At 39.4% G+C, this 25,055-nt stretch overlaps 1 protein-coding gene across 1 annotated transcript in view; it reads left to right on the top strand.

Moving 5' to 3' along the window:
• The window catches only part of PRKAR2A (protein kinase cAMP-dependent type II regulatory subunit alpha), a 56,076-nt gene that overhangs the window by 10,802 nt on the left and 20,219 nt on the right, over positions 1-25,055 (top strand). Inside the window, exon 2 of the mRNA XM_048072299.2 lies at positions 10,958-10,993. Coding sequence (XP_047928256.1) covers positions 10,958-10,993 — 36 coding nt within the window. The remainder of the gene's footprint in view (positions 1-10,957; positions 10,994-25,055) is intronic.

The following is a 25,055-nucleotide window of genomic DNA, read 5'->3' as shown; positions in this document are numbered from 1 at the left end:
GTGGAGCAAAGAACTGGACACAGGACTCCTACAGGTGCTGCCTTACCAGGGCTGAGTAGAGGGGAAGGCTCACTTCCCTCAGCCTGCTGGCAGCACTTTGCTAATGCAGCCCCAGGGACAATTAACCCAGCATATTTTGCCTAGCGTACACAAGTGATCTTATGCCCTAATTTAAATGTGGATGTGTGAGATTAAGCTCTGAATCAGCTTGAAGTGACGCTTGATGCTGGTGTTTCTAATTGAAATTCCTCTTGCTCTTTTATACAGATCAAATCAAATGACAGCACAATTCATTCCAGCTTTATCTTATGTAAAAACATGCTATATTTATCATCCAAATCAGTAATGGCAGTAGGAATTGGTAATGAAATTAGAAGTGACCCAACCAAAGAGCCATGGGCTTTTATGTGCCTCCTTTTTTAGCTGTAGGATGCTGTTCTTAAATCCCACTACCTAGCTAGCTATAATTACACAGTCCTGAGCTCTGGCTGACCTGACAAGCAGAGCTGTGTAACATCCATGCGAGGCATAGAAAACACTATGCCCTATCAGTGTTGCTGGTTGTTTCTGCTGAGCTTCAAGTTTTCTCTTCTTCCATATTTTCCTTCTGAGTTGCTCTCTTTTGTAGAACTAGTTTTTTTACAGTTGCTTCTGACTGTCTGTCACATGAGATACAGTACCTGACTTTGAGAGTGACTCCAATCTGTTTTATCTGAGACTGTAAATAGCTAAGATGCAAAAGGAAAAGCTGCTTATACTGCATCTCGCCCGTAACTGCCCACGTTAAGTCTTCCTTTCTGTTCAAGTGCAAACACGAGCAGGCCAGCTATGCCACTGAAGGAGAGCTAAGGCTAACCTCTTTTTTCTTTGCACTGAAACAGATTGGAATCGCTGATATAATCAGCGGTCATCTCTCGGCTAGCTGTGTGCTCAGATTTGGGACCGAAACCTTGCTCTGGCTCCTGACTTTGATTGCTGCACTTCTACCGTAACGTGCTCCGAAATGGTGGTGGATGCGCAAGACACGGCAGAGTGCAAGCACAGGCTTGAGGCTGACCGTGTATGTATGCTCTGAGCACAAACAACTGTCTTCCCCTTCTGGTCAGTGTAGTTCGCTTATTTGTGCTGGAGCTGCACTGACATTAAGCAGTATTTGTTAAGCCAATTAGGCTATTAGAGAAGGGCATTAGAGTCGGAACACTTGGATCATGATGACTTTCTGTTCTATGTCGCCTGTATTTGATTAATTATTTTTGTGGTGACACACCTTTATCTTAACAAGCAATGATCTTGTAGTTTTCTTAGATTTGTCAAATAGTTTTTGTTGTGATACTATGGCAAAGACAGTGGAAGAGGAGAAATTCACAAAGAACGTGTGTACTGTATGAAGAGCAAGTGTAGCTGTTAGTAGGTAGAGGGGACACAGGACCTCTGAGATTTAAATAACTTGCAGTGCACATAAGATCAGCTTGATAGCATACCAACTAGTTGCTTGTGTTGTTAGGATAACTCTAGTTTGTGTGTGTATGTACATTTTTCTCTGTAGGTTGCTGGTTGCTGCCCCATTTGTTAAAAACTTTTAACAGAAGAGTACAAGCTGAAAATACATAGATGGCTGGGAAAATGTAATTTTGTATTACTGTGGCTTGACAAGGATTTGAAGCAAGTGAAGTTGTTATCAGCTTCCTGTTTTTTTTGAAAAGGTAACTGTATTGTTCATTCCAGAATAATTTGTCTGACATTGTTAGAAAGTGTCTTAAATCACTGAGCATAGCTGTTAATTGAATTTAGGTGCTCTTGCATGCTTAGTAGTGCTAGAGTTTTGGATTATATAAATGCTTTGAGCTTGACTACACAGTTTCAATTGCACTGAAATTCGGTTTTCTTTGTCCTCTGTTTACAAGTTAGTTTTGCTTAAATATCTCTCATAATAAAAGTTGTGAGTGTTCAGTTGTATTAATGTGTTGCCTCTTTGAAAATTATGGCTGAATATAAATGATATTTTTCTTATAGGTAGTTTAAAGTGCTAGTAAACTATATTAGGTATGAATGGCACCGTAAACTGTTTCACGATAGTAAATATTTGATTTTTCAAGATACCTTTTATGCCCTGATACCACATTATTTAAAGACACTATCGGTCTCAGTAGGACTGTATAATAAGCCTGCCAAGCAGCTGCCAAGTGCAGATATCCAACATTTACATTCAGTGTTGTGTGATGGTAGCTGTGACATGATTCCAATTAAAAGCTTGGTCTGCACACTGCAGATGTGTTCTGAATATTAATGTGTGCTACAGACAGAGCAGATGGAATCTTTTTTTAAAATACAATGCAGTGAATGTAAAATTAAGGTTGGGTTTCTGGTGGAAACAAGCAATCAGAATTCTTTTTTTCCCTTGTTTTTCATTGCTAAATCAGAAGATCTGTGTATCGTCATCCTCTTTCTTTACATATAAGAGGAAGTGAGCTCTTCATTATGCATCCAAATAAAAATACAGCATTATGTCTAACTGAAGTTGTCTTAAATGCCAAATGTACCTAGAAAAGTATTAGGAACACATACAACATTTGCTATGCCTTAAAATATGCCGATGCCTAAAGGACAGATATGAGGCAATGGGTAATAGTCGAAATGTAGGATGTTATTTGAGGAGTTGCTTGCTGACAAAGGCTGTGTGAAAGTGTGCGGGTACTTAATTGGGATTTGAAGATGTCATGTGAGGTATATTAGGATACTTATTGAGGCAGGAAGGAGAAGGCTTCCTGTGTGAGCAGGAACTGTAGCTTCCCTCCTCTTGGTGTCGTCTGATCCTCTCAGGCGGGGTGTGAGCAGGAGCGGTTGTGCACACCCGCCGGGATGGGCGTGCGAGCTGTGGGAGTCCCGGCCCGTAGCTCGCCGGCGTTACTGTCGTGGTTGTGACACGCTTCCCTCCCACTCTTCTCCTCAATTTTAAATACCTTATACCCGAGGCTACATAAGCACAAAAGGCAGCACCGGTGATCGCGTTTTCCCCTTGAGCCATGCTGCTTCCATGTGGGCTTTTCCCCAGGTGTGCCTCGGCGTGCTGCTCGGCTGCTGCACCGCCTGCCTTGGCCTTCTCGGCCGCTGGCCTCGCCGTGTGGAGGCGGCTCCCGGCCTCAGCAAGGGCCCTCACCTCACTCACCTCAGCGGTGCGGGCACGGTACGGAGACGTTGGCTGCATCCTGAGGGCGATGCCCGCCTGATGAGAGCGGTTCTAAAATCTAGGCCAGGCGAGAGGGGATATGGGGCTGCCCCTGGGGCCTGGGAGAGGGCAGCAGCGAGAGGGTCCGGGCCTGGTGTCTTTGGTGTCGTTGGCTGCTGTCATTCAAGTTTGCGCTTGGGTGTTTGGGCTGGTAGGGGGACTTTAATGAGGCTTCTGAAAATGGAAAAAACAAGCCCCATGGCTGATTGGGGTTTTAGCATCATCCACGTCATGTTCACCTGTACGCTGTTCGCTTCTGTAATCTGCGGAAAGATTTGTGAAAGCAGCTCAGTTGGAAATAATCAAAATGGAGCAGCTAGCTAGATGTAGCTAAATGACATTTTTGTGACTCATTTAGAAATTACCCCAAGGTTTCCAAGTATGGTCAGTGAAACTCAGCTTTACAAGCGAGCCAAAAGAAGTTTGTGTTGTCAAGTTTTAACATATAGCAATGACTCTGCACCTCACAGCACATCAAACCATAGAGATCTGGTCAAAAGTCTTAAGGGTTTGGTGTTTAAAACATGTGAAGATGTGAATTTAAGTCTTCTCTAAGTGTCCAGGAAATCAGAGCTAGAGTTAAAAATGAAAAAAATCAGTTGAAACATGAAAGTATTGCTTTAAAAGAACTGAATTTGTCAGCCAAACGTTGCTTTAAACAGCACTTCCGAAGTTTGTCATTGCATTTCAAAGATCTTAAATATCCTGAAGTATTATAGATATTTTTTTCCCTCAATATCTACCTTTTCTGGTGTGGTGGGAGTCTGGAAACTGGCAAGGTGAAGTTTCAAAATGGGGCTGGGAAGGTGGCAGGGAAGAGCCTGGAGGGCAGGGAAGGGCAGAGGCAGTCCTTCCTTTGCCGCTGCTCCGAGAGTTGGGGTGAGTTGCCCATGCTTCTGCTTGGGAACTGCCTCCTTGTTCCCTAGATAAGATGCCACTATCTTTTCTTGCCTGAAGCATGTATTTAAAAAAAAAAAAAAAAAAAGTGCAGTTATTTCTTCTCACTGGGGTGTTTCTGTTACTCTGTAGTCTCAACTTCATCTTTAACCCTTTCTGGCTTTTTCGTTGTGAAATAATCCGTGGGGAAGTTGCTTCCAGAGTTATGTTCAATCTCTTTACTTTTTGTCATCTACTTTATGTCAGGATTACAAATCAAACATTATTTTAAAACGTTCTTGATACTACTAATGTGGCCTTTAGCCTCCCTGTTTCTGAAATGGCTTCTTCCTCGCTTGGGCTTTAGGAGGAAGCTTAAATTTCCCCTTTTCACTCAGTGGTCACCTTAGGCTGTCATACTGCGTCTTGCCTTGCCGTGCTTCCTGGTGTCCTGTCTCTTGTGACAATACTTCAAGGATCTGTCAGTTTCTTTTCATATCTCCTAGTTCTTTGCAGCATCCTTCCATTTCCACATAGTGTGTAATTTTACTTTATAATCCTTGAAAAATATCCAAGCCTTTCATTTCAGTCCCTGACAATTCGGTTGTATTATCAGCGTTGTGATATCTTTAAGCACTGTGAAATGCATCCTTTCAGCTGAGATTGGGCCTTAGCGCTGGGAATTTGTCTAATTTCATGTCTGTAAAGCAAATGCACACATTATTGTGAACCATTTGGTCTTTGTAATATAGAGCACGCCCATAAAAATGGTACAGTGTTTGGCTGGATCTCTGAAACACGTCAGCAAGAAATAGGAGAAGGGTGTGTGGGTCATGCCGCCGCAATGTCAGATAATACGGAGTGCTGCTTGATAGGTATTCATTCTCCTGTGCTTAGGCTTCGGTTAGGCTGTGTTAACTCCTGAATTCCAAACGCAGGGCTCATTGTGTAACAGGAACACGGTTCGTTTTGGTATTGAATTAATATCTGCTGACACCATAAGAAAAATCACTCCATGTACTACAGCGCACTCAGTCATGAAATAAGGATACTGAAATGGTGGCACGTTATTTTTAAAATATCTTCGATTTAAAAAACAAAAACCTCAAAACAACAGAAAGCAAACCACATGCACAAACCTTTTAGTAGCAGTTCTTGACTGAGAGGCTATAACCAGAGGCTTCCCCAAATTTCCGCAGAGAACCAAGCTAAGATTTATGGGTTTCTTGGATTTATCAGCTATTTAAAGTCTGTCCATTCCAAAGCATATTAATTTTTCTTCTTTGCTTAAAAAAACAGCCAACCCGAAATAGCATAGCAGCTTTAATAATTTCATGAAACATCTTTTTTTAACTGACATAGCTGCCTTGCTTGTTGACTCAACTTTTTCCTTTAGAAGCAGTTAATACATTCTTCCTATCAGAGGGGCTTAAAAAAGCTCAGAGAAAGTTTTCAGGAGCTCCTTTAAGATGAGGCTTCCAGACGGTGTTTTTCCATTTTATGTCAGTAATTTTAAAATCTAAATTAAAAAAAAATCAATTAAACTGGAGACCAGGATGTGGTGCTATTTGGTTTTATATTTTATTATTTCTTGCTGCCGCTGAGAGCTATTTTTAAATACCAGGAATGAAAAAAATATCTATGCTTCTGTTTTCCTGTAGTAGAGAGGAAAACAGCGTTTAATATAATTGCTGTTATTGTTTTACAACTTAATAAATGTAAAATTGCCTTACAGAAAGGTTAAGTGTGTGCATATACACAGGCAATCCTGGATCACGGTCTCAATTTTTCTCCTTTTTTGTTTTCACGTACCTCCGTTCATCCTTTTAAAGAAGGCTCTTCCTCCCTAGTGTTCCCTGACCTTTTGTCTTCCTCTGGATATCTGGCGTGCTTCAGCTGACACCGGCAGGATCTCTCCTGTCTGTCTCTAACCAGGATCTGAATTTTCATCCTTTCTGGGGGGGATGGGAGGTAGTAAATAATAATGTGAGTTGTACCTGTAAAACTCTCCTCCGTTTCGCTGTTTTATGTTTCTGAAAGAAACAGACGCCTACTGTTTGGTTCCAGAGCTGTTTTTTGGGGGAAAAATGTGGTAGTTTGTAGTCCCGCTCGGACTGCCCCTTAGCAAGCAGCGGTCTGGAAGGGGTTAGTGGAATTTGCCACTGCTAAGCAGGGACATCCTGAAGGAAATCGTGGATACTTAACTATTATATTAGTGCTAGTCACAGGGAACCCTCTTATTTTACTTACTTCTTGAAAAGCGAGTTCAGATCAGCGTTTATTAGAGTATGATCATATATTTGATGATGAAAGTCTTGTTTCTGCTCTAGCGTTGTATTTTTATTACTAGAAATCCTTAAAACTTGGTACTTGAATCTTTACATTTTCTCACAGTGGCGGTTCATATTCATGTAAGTCCATTAACATCTCGGTGTGTAGAAAAACAGGCTGACAGCTGTAGTCTAGCACTTCCTTATCGTAACTCGATACAACATTCCGCAGAGACAGTCACGCCTCGGATTTATGCTCCGCTCTGCTGCTGGCATTTCAGCTTTAATAGTTTATAGTGTCAACTCACATGCTGTTTGGATAATCGTAACTGACTTGTTAAATAAGAACGGTTTACATACTCTTTCTCTCTTTGTCTCTGTTCACACAGGATGATTTTATGCCATGATTTGATGGGAAATTACTCTGGAAGTCACTGCCTTCTACTGATTTGTTATATTACTGCTGGCATTATATGCTGTTGGAACTCGGGGTACTATTCCACTGACTTTATGCAACCTGTTGTAAACTTTGCTCCATCTTCCACTACTTTCTAACCAACCCAACTACTTTTTGAATGTTGCATAGAAGACGTAGATTAAAGGAAATCATTTTGTTGTGCACACAAGAATTTATCGTGCCACTAAAAATTATATCCAGTATCAGAAGCAATCAGTATGCATCCCCCCAGTTTAGTTAGGAAGTGTTCACAGATCCAAGTAAAAAGCAAAGACCTTGTGGAAGAGGAGGAGAAGTTTTTTTTAAGTTTTCCAGTACGAAGTGGTAACATCTTGTACCCTGAATGCATGCCTGGAATGCCAGTTCTTCCTTTGTCCCTGAATTTTTTCCTGTGACCCTGAGCAGGTCTTTAAGTTTTATTTATCCTTTCTGTAAGAATTTAGAATTCTTAGTGTGTGGAGGAAGAAGATGGCAAGAGCTGGGAGAAAGACTGTTGTCACTCTTCTGTTCATTTCAAGCTTTAGCATGTTTCGTAACCTCACAAAGCTTATAAATAGTATAGAGAAATATCTTGCACTTTTGGGTGGAAGTGTAACTTTCTAAAAGCTCGGTGCTGTTCTTTGCCAGTCACTTTCAGTACACCAACAAAGAAGGGATCCCACGCGTTGTAGGAAAAGCATTCTTTTAGATCCTATTTGTAAAGTTGGGAGAACGATTTTATTGTCAATTGTTTGGCTTAAATACCTTAATTGTTGGTTTGGTTTTGAAAGCAAGGGTAAAAACAGGTAATATGTGTGTGCTTCTTCCTTTGTATACTTTTTCACATCTGGAGCTGAGTGTTCCCACCTGCCTGTAGCAATGGTCACAACTCTTGCCGCTTAGGCATGGTAAGCCAAACTCCAGAGTCAAATATTTCAAAGAAAATCTCAGTGTCAAACTGAAGAACTTTTGAGAACTCCCTGTTTTTTTTTGTTTTGTTTACTCCACTTTTGGGAAGTATTAAGAAATAAAACCAAAACCCCAAAAACTGTTTCCGGTCATTGGTTCCCAGCATTACTGCATACCAGCCTGTGTTTGAGGTTTTATATCCCTCATTCTTCAAGTGAGAAAAGGAGCTACTAACAAGCAGTAGTATAGCTGTGTGGCAGTAGTGAGTTTTGCTGTTTGATAGAAATCATGTTTGTGACTTTGACTAACAGAAGTGGTTTATTTATGCAGCTGATTCAAGTCCATTTATTAAATAAATGGAGCAGCGTACCTTCATGTAGGAAAAGTAGTGCAGTCTTTTATTAGCAGATACATATGTCACTACTTTTGTGGAATTGGATGATTGAAAGTAGTGTCAAATGTTTTTGAAATTGGGAAGTTGAGCAGTTTTATAGCATTCTTCTTAGAGTGTTTATGGTGTGTGTGTGTATATATGGCATTCATACATATGTATGAATGAACACGTACTTTTTTTTTTCCCCCCAGTGCGGGAAAAGGAGAATGCTGAATGAGGTTAAGCGGTACTGATATAAAGTTGGTAACTACTTATTTAGTAAGTATTTATTTAAATTAGAGAACTGACTGGTTCTAGAAGGCGAAACTATGAATAAAAAAGAATCCAACAGCCAGAAACTTATAATTTCTTTTGAGCTGTGTAGCAGCCCCTGATGAGTGTTCCTACCTAGTGCTAACCAAGGCTGTGCCCCAGGTCAGTCTGGGGAATATGCACACGTTCATTAGAGACTTCTGTTTTTCCTTAAAACAGTTGAGTAGTTTTCCTGTCCGAAGTCAACTCTGGCAAAACCACAGAACGTGCAGCTTGATGTCTCCGCTGTTGACGTCACCTGCCATCAGTTCCGGGGAGGAAATTGGGCTGTTTTGGCCTCTTCTGGTACAATGGTTTAATTTACCGCAGTTTTCGTTGTTTTCACCTGATCGCTGAGTCTTGGCTCCCACAGGACAAGTAAAAACAAACACTGTGCCAAAGGTACGAGATGGTTCTGTGATTACAAACTTTAGTGTTACTGCACAAGGTTTTTGACCTAAGGGAGAGTTTATAATACAATCATCTCACAGCAGAACCTTTTAATCTCATTTTAATTTCTTCAATTAACACATAACTGACCTTAGACACAGCACAGTGGTGTGCAGGAGGGACATTTGAAGTGTGGATACACAAAAGGAACGTTTCCTGTTTCAGAGTAGCAATTTCTTGTTGAAGATCTCTCTACTGAAGGGTGCCGGGTTGGTGTAGGGGATTCTCTGAGTTCTCATCACTACTACAGAGGACGTGTGCTCTAAAGGCTGCTTTGGTCCAAGAGGTTACTGTTAGTAACCTATGAATATTGCTTTAATACCATGAATATCGCTTTAAGTTAGATGCCCTTTTGTGTTCAGTCCAGAAGCTCTTTCAAAATAGGCCTGGCTACTCATAAATGCGTTAGTCCCTTCTACCCCATCTAAAGTTGTGGACTCTGCCCGCAGCCTAACACAGGTTTAGGGGGACCCTCACAAGTTGTTCTCGCAGCACTTCTTGATGCCAGTGCCTTCTGTGACAAGCCACAAGTATTCCATAGGAGCAGCTCTGCTGTCTGCGCGACTCTGAAATAGTCATAAACAAAGAGAGCTCTTCATTGGTAAGCTAAAACAAAAGAAAGTGTTCATCTTCTGTGGTAGGAAACGCCAGATTTTATCTCTTCGGCACAAAAATAGTCATCATCTGACAATGTATAAAAGTGAACCTGAAATTTCATAGGTGTTAAAACTGTCACTGGTGGAAGGAAAAGCAAACTATCAATTTAAGATTAAATACTTTGTGGAGGCAGGATAATGGTGCTCTCTTAACTGTCCTTAAAAGGTTATGTTTTTTTTCTCGTTTTTAACACTGTGGAAAACGTGGTGCTGTTTTGATGACACTAAACCCTGCTACGAGATAAAATAAGCAAGATTCTTAAAGAAGCTGCAGTCTTTGGAAAGTGGGTGAGCCATGAGGTTGCTGAAAACACTCAAAAGAAGAAGAGTTTTTTGGGTATTTGATTGAGAAAGCGTTGATATTCCTGTTCTGGTAGTGCTGAGATACAGGAACATTTCTAACTTCTAAAATAAATAAATAAATGGTGATGTAATTAAGTCTTTGGTAGCACGTGTCCAGCTCTGTCTGATGCATGTACTTTGCAGTATAAAGGTTCATCTAATTCTTAGATATTTAAAGAATGGAATAGGAATGTCACTGGTTACATCAGAAAAATGCAATTATCAGTTGTGCGGAAGAGGGACGGGGAAAGCATGAAACAATCAGAATAAAATTGCTTTGGTTGTCAGTGGCGGGGGCGCAAGTGAGTGTTTTGGTTTTGTTCTGGGCTGGTTTGTGAAGCTTTACAGGCTGGTTATTTTTGTGTTGAGACTGAAGCAACTCAGGAACTTGATTACAGTGGAAAAAGGGGAGAGGATGCTGTTCACTAAAGTGTGGCTTAATGTAGAAATGCATGTGAATAGTGAGATCAGAGGGAATGTTTAATTAGTATGTATAGCTAGCAGCACGAACAAAAAAACTGAAACGGATCGTCCATCTCAGGATTCTTTAGCTTTAACGGACGATAGTTTTTGTCAAGGGGAAAGACTGGCACTAGTACAGGAGCTCTGGACGATGCACTGTTTCAGTTATGTGGCTTGGGGTGTGTAGGGGTATGGAATGCTTTAGCTAATGGGTTTCATCAGCTTCTAATCCATGTTAATTAGGTGTAGCTAACATAGTGTTGTGATGCTTCGGAATAATGCTATGTAAAGTGGGCTAGGGCTTGATGGCAGGTTAAGATTGAGTTACCTCTGTAGATGTGTGTGTGTGTGTATGTTTTTTTCAGAATTGGGTAAAAACAAACTGCTTGCTCTCAGTCTTAGTGTGTGATGGCCTGCTGGAAGATAAAATTTTAACTTTGAATAAATCCTTATTGTCTGGTGAGTAGGTGGATGAAAGCTTTATATCAAAGCATTCATTAGTTTTTTTTTGTTTTTTTTTTTTTTGGGGGGGGGAGATTTATATGAAATTTCAGTAGCAAAAACTACCATGATTTCACAGTCTTCATCTTGAATATTCTTATTAGTAAATAGCATTTGTAATTTTGATTTGCTTTTTTTTTGCAGCTCCAGTTATTAACCGATGCAACAGAAGAGTATCAGGTATGTTATTCCTTTTAAGAATTTAATGTTATTCCTTTTAAGAATTTAATGTTTCAGATGAAGTTCATTTGACTATAGGAATTGTATTTAAAGTGACCTTCTTACTCTTTATTGCTGTTTTATTTCTTATACTGCTTGCAGTATTTTTATTTCAAGTAAAGTATCTTCAACTTGCATACAGTAGTTACAGATTCTCTCCAAACTGCTATATTTCTGCCTTCAGTATTGAAATTTGGAATGGTTACATCTGGTAAGTTGTGATTAGCTGCTTAAAGATAACCAGATGATTGTGATTACGTGGGGTACTAATGCAAATTCCAAGGATACATAAACCCATGGAAGATACATTTTCTTATTCCTGTTGCTCCAAACTGGATACAGCTGAGGAAATAGGGATAAGGAATGGTGCCTGTAGTTCTTTGCATCTTTTTTTCATTTTGATGCATGTAGCAGTGCTTCAAAACGAGATCATATTGATTTTTCAAGTTGCAGGGAAGTTTCGCTACGGAGCAGCCTTATGAATTACTGAATTTTCATTTAGATGTTTAGTTATTAAAAATCTAAACGTGGTGTTCTTGGTTTTTTTGACTGTACTGGCAAATGCTGCTTTAATGACTGTAAATATTTAGCTGTCATTCTGTAAGATTTACTCAAAGTACAGGTTTTCTAACCCATGGGCAGGAATTGGACAGGAAGTTTACTTTTGCTTGTTTTAGAAACCTTGAGCAGATGAGTTTACTCACTTCTAGCTTACGCAGTACTTCAAAAAAATACTTCAAGAACATCAGGATTCATAAAAACTGCTTGAGAAATAGTAACCTATTAGTAAGGTCAAGCTAACCTTTTAAATTTAAAACTATCTTGATTGTATTTTTTTTCCGGAAGAACAATTAATTTTCTTTGTACATTTTTTTCAAATCACTGACCCAAAGTGATGATATTGCTTTTGTATCACGTCCGCTCCCCATTTCTGCTGCTGTTGCCAGTTAATCATCTCCTGTGCTGATGTCCTCCTTGTTGAGGGAGGGAGAGTGGCGTGCTTGGCATTAAACTCTTCCAAGTGGTTTGGCAGCTGTAAATGCTCTGTAGAGAATACCAGTTGCTTCTTGACCAGAGAAACAAGGCTTTGTGTGCTGGTCAGAGGTTTAGCCTGCAAAGCAGGTGGCCCTGGGTGGGTCTGCGAGAAACTCCACAATCTGTGCAGGAGGGTCATCCTGGGAAAAGAGGGCTTATCTAATCGCGTTCGTGGCATTATTTATAGAAGTGCAGAGTGGTAAAGTAGTGTTCTTATGAAGAGAAACAGCCTTTTCCAAGAAGCGCGAGGAGGGAGAAAGGGAAACGAGAGCTCGATGTTCCCTTAGAATTTATTTAATGAACACGTTACTCGTGTATAGCATGTTTGGCCATGTAACAGGTTGAGGTTCCATGGCAGGCACTCAAACCTCAAGCATTGTGTCAGTCCTAATTTGTAACAAGCTGGTGACTGACTTGATTAAAATATTTGAAAAATCGTACTCTATCTTTGCAGAAATTGCATGTATCCCCCCTCCCACCCCAATTTTAAAATCTCCTGACTATGGGATGCAAAAGACTGTGGTGCCGTTGGCAATTCCATTGCTAATTACCCAGTAGAACAGTCTTGCTGCTGCTTTAAGCGAATTAGCAATGTCTGAGCCTTTTGCTGGTATGAGTAACTCATGTTACACTTCTTGCTGCCTGACTCAGTCTGCCCAGGCTTGGTTTGGATAGCCTGAGAACCATACAAATACGTTCCTGTCCAAGAGCCGGATTGTGTTGAAATTCATTCTCGCATGATTACATTTCTTGATCTTCTTCCAAGTATAGGGGCTCCTGACAAACTTGTTGGTTTGTTAGTCAGGTCCCTGTCTGTAGTGAGAGCAACCTCAGAGAATACCACTGGCCCTTGGTTGGTGACTGCAGGCTGGGCAGGAAGGTGGGAGACATCAGCGGTGTCTCCTTTCACAACCAATATCAAAGCTATTTCAGAACTGGAGGGAAGAGAAAGCATTGCTATTTGTCCCACTGCAGCAACTGATACATAGCACTGTGAAGAGTGCTACTGACAGTGTATGAATGAAAGTTAATTGTGTTTTTGGAATGAAGACTGTCACGCCTACTTCAGTCTCAGTTGGGCATAGTTTCTCCTCTTCCTTTAGTCTTATCTTTCAAAAAAGTAAACTTTTTTTGCTGGATTTCTCATATTACCATTTCTAGACACCTTTGATTCATTCTACAAAACACCCACTCTCCAGCACACTTGCTGACTTCTTCACAGGATTAAAAAGAAAAAAAAAAACTGACAAAATGACACCCGTACTATAGACCTGTGGCAGAAAGTTTGCATCTGTTTTCTCCAGTGATTTCAGTTTATCTGAGTGACCTGGTGTACTTTGTCTCCCTCCTCAATCTCCTTTTGGTCTCTCTGGGATTGGAATGGGACTGATGACAATTTCACATTCAATTGCTTTATAAGCAATTAAATTATGTAATGTAGGGAAGCAAGATATAGTTATTTCCCCAGTCTTTTTATGCCATCCAAATAACATGGTTGTCAGGATCTGTGACCATTTCCATGTTAATATAAAATTAACTGAATGGATGGGAGTTGCTTTCTTTAGTCCCTTTGGTGGGGGCAACTTTAAGTAGAGACTCAGTGAAGTGGGAAGGATCAAATTTGCTGTCTCTGGAAGCAGCTGCTAAGCCCTCTCCTAAGGTATGACTACAGGCAGAATAAATGTTTATATACTGAGAGAAAATTTTTGCTGACAACATTTTGGTAAACTTTGCCATCCTTGATGCTAAGGAGGAGTGTTGCACTGGGTGGTTGCTGTTTCACAGGATCACAATGGTTGAGGTTGGAAGGGACCTGTGGGTCCGTCTGGTCCAACCTCTGCTCAGGCACAGACACCCAGAGCAGCTTGCCCAGGACCATGTCCAGGCAGCTTTTGAAGATCTCCAAGAAGATGTTTGTTTCTTGGTGCTGTGCCATGGCTCCCGTTATCTTCCTGATCTTATCTATGTGCTTGTGCCTTTTTAAAGAGAGAAACAAGATGAGAAACGCAGAGCATGGGAAGAGCCTGCACTAAGCAGAGGAGGCTGTTCAGTCCTCAGCTGTGTGTTTCTGTGCTGTTTTGTATCCTCACCGAGGAGGAAAATCTACCTCTTTCTGCTTCTCAGGCTGTCTAAAAAGCTGTTTTCCTGTTGGCAGACACTGTTTATAGAATTGCACTGTCACAGATACAGCTCAAAAGTATTCTGACTTCAGACGCCATGTTTGTGAATATAAGTCTTCAGTTGGTATTCTTGAAGTATGTTTAAAGTTAAATAATTTCTTGATATGTTTTTTGATTTTTTTTGTTTGTTTATTTCAATGGGATTTAATAGAAACTGAAATTTGCCTCTTTCAGATTAAAACATGCTTTCCAGGTTACATGCATATACTTCAGAGTGGGATGGGATTCTAACAGAAGGGCACCATTTAGCAGCGTCATGTGTTTTTTTGAGCAAAGCTCAGGTCATGTTACCTTCTCAAAATGGTCAATGTCACAGCCCGTCACTATTTGATTGCAAGACATTTTGAAATTCCAACTCAGCCCACTCAAACTGCCTTCATGAATAATGGGAACAGCATTCTATGAAATCACAGAATCATAATTATGCTTTTAATTGTCACAGGAAGTATTTTTTCAGCTTCATCTTCACAGTTTTTATGACTAGTCAGTCCACATTTCAGCAAGTGGAGAGAGAATGAGTGTGTACGAGTACACACGTTACTGCTTTTCTCATACACCAGTCCACAGATATCTTAAATCCATTCCTTCCATTTGAAAAATAATCATTGCCTGGTGACATTCGTGGATTCAAGTGCCTTTATGGGTCTTAATATAAAAGAAACCTTATCTTTTATTTTATAATATATGGTGTTATTGCTGGGAACCTTAGCTAAGTGCTTGGTAACAATAAAAGAAAACATTTTCTGTGTATCCTAGCTGGAATTACAGCAGTTTGCAATAGAAATTATCTGTGTTAATCCTTATGTAAATGCTTTTATCAGTATTATAATTGTATGAGCATCTGTCATTCAGTATTATTCATTAATATTCAAAGACTTTGGCAATGGCCTCAGGTTTCTCATGTAGTATCCCCAACAAATACTAGGTTTGGAATCAGTTTTTTTGAAGTTTCTTTTTCTTCTTTCTAGCAGAGAAAACAGAATAGTTTTTTCATCTTCACATAAGATTTTAACATATTACTTTTAGAGAGGGTAGGTATAGAATTTTATATTTCAGTGATGTGTAAATTTGATGCCCTGGCTTTTTCTTTCCTCACAGGGTGTACTTTAAGAGGCCCATACAGTCGTTGATTTTGTCAGTAGGGGACTCTACCTTCAACTCTGCTCATTCTTTTGGCTCGTATCAAAGAAGAGCAATCATCTCATAAAGTAGATATGTTGTTAAAGTCTGATATCTCTCTGGGCTTTGCAGTGAGATACAGCATTTTCTTCACACCCTGGCAAGCTGAGATGTCAGGATATGATAATATTATGCATAGTAAAATCTTTTTAGTAGCTTCTAGACTTTTAAAATGACAGCTCTAAAAAATCATTTTCTAAGAAAACTTTTATATTAATTATTGCCAAGCAATGTGTTAGTATTTAGTGTAAAAAAAAAAGCCCCACAAAAGACACAACGGCTTTGGGATCCTGTTAAAAATAAGGACATCTAAATAATAGCAATGAAAAGAGAAAGCAAGAGGCAACGCTTTTTTATTTTATATTTTTTGGTTTCAAGTATTTTTTCTTGCAGGATGCTATCTGCTACTTCAGTGATAAAAAAAATCTCATCGCCTTACATCATCAAGGGAGGGAGAGAGTGACTGACTTTCTCTGTGCCATTCTCTTAGCTTTCTACTTGCTAGACTACTGATTGTCAGAGGATGACTTGTAAATCATGATCTCGTTTCTTCTCTTGCAGCTATTTAATGAATTTCTATCCTGATTATTCAGCCTCCTACAAAACTGATAGCATAACAAATTCTGCTGAAAGGTTTTGAGGCAGATGATAAACAGAAAGAGACTTCTGAGTTCAGAAATCCAAAGTTTTACGAATGGCATGAACAGCTTTCCTTTTTCAACAGCCTGATGCCTCTATCATTTTTTGCTAGTCCTAATGATTGCAAAACTGGTATCATAACTAGAGTGAAAATAATACATTTTGAAAAATGTTGATATGAGCAAAAGCCAAGTGTGTGGGATGACAGATGAAAGTGGTGATAAATTGTGTGGGTGCTCTCATGTAAGAAAGTGCCTGAATCATTATTCGTTAAACAACAACAACAAAAAAGCCTATTTTCTGTTTGCAATACTGGGACTTGTTTAAAAAATCTTGGCAAGTAATTGGCATTCAGTGAATAATGAAAAGCTTATTTTCAGAAATTAGCAGTCGTGACTTCACAATTACTTGAATCTCACACTTGTGAATAATTCTGTTTGTAATTTGCTAGATTTTTTTTTTTTAAGACAGAGAGGAATACAACACCTAATGAGCGTCCATATCTAAGGCTTAAGTTAGTTTAGTATCTGGTAGGACCCAGCCTGATCCAAACTACTAAATGCAAATATAAATGAATAAGCAGTGCAACAGTAGAGTAGATTTCATTCAGTTTTTCTCTTTGTTAAATCTTTCTAAATAACTGTTCATTCTTATAGTGTTACATCATTAAAAATGTCCATCTGTAGCTGGATATTTTAAACTCAAATTAGTCCGTTTTTGTTAATTGGGAGAATAAGTTATAACTATGCACATTTATTAAGCAGTTAAATTATCTAAGAATTAGTCTTTCAAAAGCATTCAGGTGGCAAAAGGTGCAGGTGATTAATTCTTTTACATAAAGGATCATTAAAAGGTGTACTTAAATGCTAGTCTATCTTTAGGTATATAAATACTTTTGAAAAATCTCAGCCTTCAGCTGAGTTTTTTATAAAATTTCACTGTCACTTTTTTGATGGATTGGAGTGGAGGTTACACTGATTGTACATGGAGATTTTTTTTTTAAACAGCTATATTTTATCATGCAAAATCAAGCCCAAATGACAATATTCTCATGTAGTTTTGTTGCACATAACAAATTGAAAGCAAACACACTGGAGGAAATCATATCATGATAAAGGCTAAAAAGGCAGTTTTATACTTAGTGCAAGGCATGGTTCTGTGGTGTATATATTTGGAGTGACCTCAGGAGCTAGATGTGATCTGCATTGTTCGTGTTAATAAATAAAGTACTACTTTATTTGATTTAAATATGAAAGGATGTTTTCAGGAACTTCCCTGAGTCATTTTTAACACCACAACACCTCAGTGAGTCTGCACGTACTCCAAATAATGCAAAGCTCCAGAGGTCAGCATGCTAAAAACTAACTACAGGGGGTATAATGCGCTTAAAGCAATCTCAGTTAGGAAGTCCTGTGACCACTTTTATAGTGATCTTATTTAAAGAGAGGCTTAATAAATCAAGGCTTGGCACTGGGAGATGGGTATTTGGCTGCCAGAAGCACTTACCTGATTCCATGATTACCGTATCTGAATGTCTGTTTCCCACATCTCCAGAGTTGGGCACAGGAAGGAGTGTAGCCTTCTTAAACTCACTAATCCGTATCAGAAAAGCACAGAACTTATTGCTTATGAATAAAGCGCACAACTTCTAACTGATTAAGTTCTGCCTAATTTTAGTCTTTTGCCAGGCTAGCTCAGCTGTGGGTTTCCTGTAAATGAAATCCATTTGTTCAGCGAGCCACTAAAATCCAGAGTTGACTCATCCTAAAGGTGAGTTGCATCGAGTCAAATAGTTGTGCGTTCTCAGTTACTAGCAATCACCAGAGCCCCACAGTTACCCCACAGTGAGGCAGAAACAAAGGTGGCTGCTGTTCTGCTGAGTTTTGTTTGTTTTTAACTCAAAGGGTTGGACAGTAGGTTTCTGCATTCCCTGCTTTGCCTGCCTGCCAGGATAGGATGCAGTCATCTCAGAGCACAGGGATCTGAGGACTTCCACATCACTCTACACACAATCTTTTTGTGTCAAAACCATGCTTATTTTATATTGTTCGCTGTCACTACAGGTAAACATGGCAATACATGTTCCGTTAGGGATAAAGGAATTTTTCACCTATCTGGACATTCTCTATAAATCCTTAAAAATCACTTCTAAGTTTCTGAACCATTAATTTCAGAAATGCCTTCCAACGCATTGACATCCTTCATTTCTGTGTCATGGTTGATGCCAGGAAGATGCAGGTGATTTTCATTGCTAAGTACTTTGGTGCACTATGCCTAAGGTGCTGCTGGTTCTTTTAAAATACCACGTGCCTTATTGCAGGTTTAGCAATTCACATATCAGAATTGCATGTGGAAAAACAGCAAATGCCTTGGTCTGGAAACTGAAAGAGAAGTTCTTATTTCTAAAATGGAAAAACACTACTTCTGTTTTATTCCTCAGCTAGATTGTCTTTCCTATCTATTCTTTGCAACTAAAAGCCTGGAAGATGCATTTTTATTTTTATTTTTTTACATTGTAGAGGTATGCATTTGAGCCATTTCTTGGAACTTGTGGTGTTTTGATGTAACCAGAATGTGAAATGACCATTCTCCATGCTGTTTTTGACTGAGACACAAAATATTAGTGTTTGTCAGGCATGTCGACATTTTGGTGCTTAGTTTCTGGTTTTATCTGCTTTGGTTACATAACCATTTAGAAGTGTGGTAAGATTTATGTGACTGGCTCGAACAGAAGATCATTAAAGCTGAAGATCTACTTCTACAATTGTGAAGCTGGGTGCTCTGAAATAGTAGTAGCATCATGTTTTCCAGGAGACCTTTTTTATGGGTGACTATCTCATCGGTAAGGCTCTCTTAGAAGGCTTGACCAAGGTCAGCAGCATGTTTATCCATGTCAGCCTTCTGATTCCTGAACCTGCAAGAATAAAGCTTGCTTCACCTGAATTTCTCAGGGTGCACCACACACAATGATAATATCTAACTCTAAAATACTTTGCTATTTTGTTTAAAAGTAGAAAAAGAAGTTAGAAACAAAAGTAGCAACCTTTAAATTACTGTTTAAGATCTAAGGGACAATATTTGGGGTTTGGTTGTTCCCATGTCAGAGCTGGGAACTCTTTTGATACTGCTACATGGAAAGCTTTATTTTTAAGTCAGTCCTCTACTGTGATGGAAAACTTTTTGTTGTTGTTACTTTTCATGCAGGCTTGCCTCCTAGTGCCAGGTCCAGGGCAAAATAGTGTCTGGTGGGATACTGGGCTCTGCTGTCACGAGTAGAGACATGGAAGCCAAAAATGCAGCGGTCCCACTTGTGGCTTAGTAGTTGGCTTCTGTGAAATCGTGTAATCTTGTCCCTTGGCTTCTCCAGCTGTACAAAAGAGACACTGCTTGCAGAGTGCTGTGTTTGATCTATAGAGTGCTTTCATGATAAGTCATCTGTAAATTGCAGGACTTAAAATAATAAAAATTTACAATCTAGAAATTATGTAGAATTATTGGAGTGTGTACAGAAATGTTCATTTAGAAGATTTTATTTAGAAAGATTTTATTCAGCTATTTTTGCAAGCCTTGCAATTTTATTATTATTTGCCAGAACCTGAATTCTGTAAGGTGGGAGAGTAGCCCCTTGTGAGCACACAAAATGGAAGAATGAGCTAAAGTACTTTGCATAACTTGTACATAAAGATGTTAAATAAAAGTTGTGCCTTTAAATAATTCCACGGGTGACTAAATACAGCAAATGCAGTGATAAACATTGTTTTTTTTAAAAAGTAATGTTCCTCAGGTTGTACTAAAGAGGTAGAAGAGAATTCTGTCCCCAGTCCTGCATCAACACAAGTTTTCTTTTAACTGCTCCTGAGTAGGAAGAGGATTTCAATAAAGATGTACAAGCAGAGGATTGTCTTCTGAAGATTTACTGTAAAGAAAAAAAAAACCACGCAACCACGTTATCATGGAAGTTGACATTTCTAATTGATTATGGAGGCTACTCTGAGCTCACAACTGAAATTAGTATGAAGCAGGAGTGTGTGACGCTGGCGTTACGGTTTTATCACAAGCCATTGTCACTGGAACTGTTGCATTTCTTTCTTGGTATGTCAGAAAGAAGACAAGCTGGAGCAGTGTAATGTAGATAATAGGCCTGGAAAGTATGTAAACATACCGAGGGAGCGGTTATCAAAGGTTTCTAAAGGCAAGGACAGCAAGCACTGTAATACATCATCTGGTTCTTTTAAGTGATTGCAATGCCCCAGCCTCCATGGGCAAAAACAGCTCTCCAGAGTTGTGCCTTGGGTAGCTGTGATCCAGACTGGCTCCTTTCAGGCTCTGTCTGCGACCTCATTTACTGCTTTATTAAAGTAGTGAAATATCAGAGAGAAATACCAGTAGTGTCCGCATCAGAGATGGGCGTGTTCAGGTTGGGTTAGGAATACCAGCAGTGCTTTGGGAAAGCCAGTTGAACATTGTTACCTTTTCTTCTCCTAAACTACCTGTGTTTTGTATCTTCACAGTTACTCTATAATGCAGAATAACTCTGCACCTGTCGAGTTGAATTCATTCTATTTCACTTTTAACTTTAAATTAAATTTGAAGCTGTTTCCAGAACTGAAAATCCATTTTTTCCTTTGCCACCTAGATTCATTATTTCTGAATATCTATAAACTAATTTTTTTTACATTTTGTTTGACGTATACGGTCATGGGAACGTGGTGTGGTTTGAGTATTTTGTGTCAGTATCTGACAGAGATCTGAGGGGGTGTTTGCTCAAGTCCCAGTCGCTGTAAGTCGTGTCTCAGTTATGCCTCTTTGAGGATTAAGAATGAATCTGTTACCGTCTTTGACACGGTGAGATCTTCAACTCAGGAAACAGTGCAATTGCTAAAGCAAAAGTTACTGCGCTATCCAGTAACAAAAGTGAGAGGAAACTTGAATTTGTTTCCCAAAGTACAGCAGATCATATTGAGCTACGCCAGCTGTTTGAGCTTCCTAAGTTCATCTTGACTGCATCGTTTTGGAAGTGCCTGCTTTAGCAACTCAGCTGTCAAAGAGGGAGTGAGAAGCCACTGGAAGCGGTCACCTCTCCAGCTGGCGTACTGCTCACAGAAGAGGCTACACATCTATCCCCTAAGAGACAGACTTAGGACACGCTGGAAGCTTTGGCAAGCTCAAATGCAAGGAACATAGCCTTAAACATAGTGCAAGATTACCGATCCAAATAAGTGGCTGGAAAGTTGCTCTGCATTTGCTGCTCTGGGTGGATTTTTATTGATGGGTCTCATAGGATACTCTAGAGGTAATGTATCCTTCTAAGTAAAGAGGAGTGAATAGGGTTTCACTCCAAAGTACAGAAAGTGCTATCCAAAATTACACAGAGAATGACAGAAGCAGCATGTTTTTGCGGCTTCTTCCGATAACAGCAAAAATACCAACAAAGCATTCGGCTTATATAAAACTCAGAATTTTGATGTCCAGTATTAAAAACTTTCTTCCTTTGTCCAAAGATCTTCAGATCCCAGCCTCTTGGCTGCTATTTTGAAAGAAAGAAAACAAAAAAAGTGATGTTTCAACCATGCGTTTCTCACAAAGGCTTTCCTTATGGGAGCTGAAGTATTCTGCAATTTGCATAGAGTGCAAGGACTTTGATCTTGACAAAACACATTTTGCAAAGCAGTATTATCTTGGGTGCGATTAAAACTTGCATAAACAAAACTGATAGTTGTAGAGGCCAACTTTTCTTCCTACTTTCAATTCTTTCCCCACCTCTTGCTTCCCCCCCACCCCCGTCATCCACAGCTTATGTCACTGCTGCAGCCAGAAAGATTTTTATTGCTTTCAGATGCTGTCACCTGCATAACAAAGCGCAGATCGAAGTTGCATCATTTCTGAGCCTTCAGAAGTGTTAACAGATGTGCTGCTTCTTGAAAGCCAAAGAAGGTGCCGTATGAGGAGAAAGCTAAACTAGCTGTAGAAGCTGTACAAGCTAAGAGAGGCAAAATGTAGATGTTAAGATATGAAAAAAAAAATTAAAAAATTAAAGCTTTTCTCCCTAAAGCTTCAAAAGGTTGAAAACTCTTCTTTTTCAAAGCTATTTGAACTACGTTGGTAGCTTTGGAAAGACGCTTGGTCTGCATGAAGTATATATCGATGCTGACACAGCTGTGCTATTGGAAATATGTAATCAGTGTGTGTCACTCCTGTACGGGACTTTCAGGGGGGTTTTCATACCTAGCATTTGCTCGAGGGCCGAGTTGTGCTGAAAATCTCAGATAGGAAAGGTGTGATGTCCTGAAAATCTCAGATAGGAAAGGTGTGATTTCAGAAGTCACTTACTTCAAAAAGCTTCATACTCAGGAGTGCAGTGCAATACTGGAACAGGTCTGCCAGGGAGCTGTGAACTTTTTACCCAGGGAGATTCCCAGGTCAGTCCTGATCTAGCATTGCAAACAGCTCCCCTCTGAGGGTAGGGTGGGCTGGATGACCTCCAGAGAGAGATCCTTTCTAACCGGTGTTTAAATGAGTCTGAAAAGATGTGGGCCTTCTGTGCTTTCTGTGGGCCTTCCAGAATACCGCAGTATTAGGTTAAGCTTGAGTTCAGAATTCATTTTTTATTTTATTTTTTTACCACCCAACAGCAGGTATGTTGCATTGTGCTGCAGCTCTGCCTGCAAGCAAATAGTCTTGTCAGTCAGAGCTGCCCGTTGAAATCCTAAATGCCTGCCCTACTCCTGCTGCACGAATAAAGAAATCTCTGCAGTAGGCTGAAGAAGAAAAGTCTTCCCGTTTTCTGTTTGCTTTTTGCCACGTTTTTATTATATTTTTGTGTGCCCCTTGTCATGTTGATTTCCATATGTAAGGGAAAGGTCCTAAGTCCTGGTCTTATGCCTTAGCGGGCTTCAGGAATCTGTTTTCACCCTTACTGGGTTGTAAGATGAAATAGGAGAGACTTAAATGTACAAATCCCAAACAAAGCTGTTTGATACTGGTTCGTTTTGCTTGCTTTATGATAACGCTTTGCTCTAATGCAGTGTACCATGGCAATGAAACTTGTCTTCCCAAGGAAATCTTGGAGAGAACTTCCTCAATTAGCAGTAGTTACCCTGCAGTTGAGGCAAGAGCAAAACTTAATTTGCAGCTTAATATTGAGAATTTAAATGATAGCTTTATAATGAAGTATGATGATGTCTGAGTTCATAGGTGTGCATCTTAAATGTGTTTATATGCCAGGTACTCTAAGAGGCGTAGGTAGATGCTTTTATAGTACTTATTATGGTACATAATAAAGAATTAATCTCTAGTTACTGGTAAGATATGCTGGTTATAAAGGATAAAGATAACTTTCATCTCTGGTTTTACTGTACTGGATAAAACAAGGAGCCTTTCTTTTAAGAAAATGTTTCTTATTAGAAAATTCAAAGCTTTCATAATAGACATTGATCTATGCTGTAAAATGAAAGGAGGAGGAAAGCTTTCACACAGAAACGCTAATAATGTTCTCTTTGTTAGTGCCTTTGTGTAGCGTATTAAGTGAATGTTTGCCTACCAGTTCCAGTTCTGGACTCTGAGCCATCTACCTTCCCGTAATGCAGCCATCCTGGGGCTGTGCTCTACACCATACCATTTTTTCAGCGTGGGAAGGATGCTGTTTATCCTTTGTGAAGTACCTGCCCTAAATGTGGGTAGACCACTTTTTTCAAGTAAGAGCGTGTGTTGTAAGCACACCGCTGGTGCACCGTTTCTGTATTGTGAATGGTGCAAGCCAGAAGAAGCAGTGCAACGCCAGGTTTATTGTACTAATAGCAATAAGTACGCATTAAGTAGCTAATGATTATATGATTGGGATTTTATATTGTGGTGCAACGAATGGAATGCTTGCGTTGTATTCCGGTCTCTTCACTGTCTCCAGGGAAAAAAAGAATCAAAATGTAATTTGCTAGAAAAGGCCTCTACCTTTTAGGCAGAAAAAATAAAATAAAATAAAAATAAAAAAAGACAAGCCTTTCCTAGCAAATTATGCTAAACTTGCACATTTCTGTAGTCCTTTCTGAAAGCATGACGACAAGGTCAATCGTTGTATATGCGTTTTCAAATTATTTGCAAGTTGCTGAATGCTAGGCAGCCTTCTAGAATTTTTTTTTTCCTGTCTGCTTATTTTTATTTATACTTTCTAAGTCCATTCAGTTATTATATGTCATTGCAGTGAGCTTCTGGGCATTCTGCCAAGTCTTCAGTATTGTCAGGATGCTGGATAAAGTACAAAGAAAAATGCTTGTCTGTGTTTCCTTGTAAAATTTTACAAGTATTGTATAGCCTCAGCAGTGAGACCATCCTTATTACAGCAAGAGCAGGAGTAGATGAACACAGGACTGACTCTTGCTTTCTATGCCTGTGCAGATAGTTAGAATGTACACTTTGACATGTACAAACGGCAAATGTCCATGAATTAACAAGAAAATCTGAACCAGGGACCTAGGCTTCTTTCAGCCAAAGGAGTCTGTGTTTAATATTGTGAAACGGTGTAATAGCATAACTGTGAAGATGAGCCTTTTCTGAAGTAATAAAACTGGACAAAAATAATCTGAAATTTTAGAAGCTCACTGTTATCATTACCTCACCCATAACTGATCCTGTAATTACAATGACCTGTTTGGAAGCCTTTTTCCTATGCACTGGAGTGTATGGTTTCCACAAATGTTCTTTGAAAAAAAAAAATCAATTTGTCTGATTTTTTCAGTGTCATTTTCATATTGGAACTGGATGTTCATTTGATTCAAATGTAGTGAGATATAGGAGCATATTGGGGGAGGGGATTAAACATTTTTTGTTATAGAATATATTATGGTCAAGCTGATTATTCATTTCCCAGGTTAAATTCTGAGTAAATGTGTGATTTCTCTGTATTAAACCAACCGAACAAACAAAAGCACAACAAAAGCTGTAGATACTTGCAAATTTGGCTTGAGGAAGGGCGAGTGCCACATGCCTCTTTGCCC

This window comes from Anser cygnoides, chromosome 10 (genome assembly GCF_040182565.1).
Source record: "Anser cygnoides isolate HZ-2024a breed goose chromosome 10, Taihu_goose_T2T_genome, whole genome shotgun sequence".
Taxonomy (NCBI): Eukaryota; Metazoa; Chordata; class Aves; order Anseriformes; family Anatidae; genus Anser; species Anser cygnoides.
This window is presented reverse-complemented; position numbering and strand designations above follow the sequence as displayed.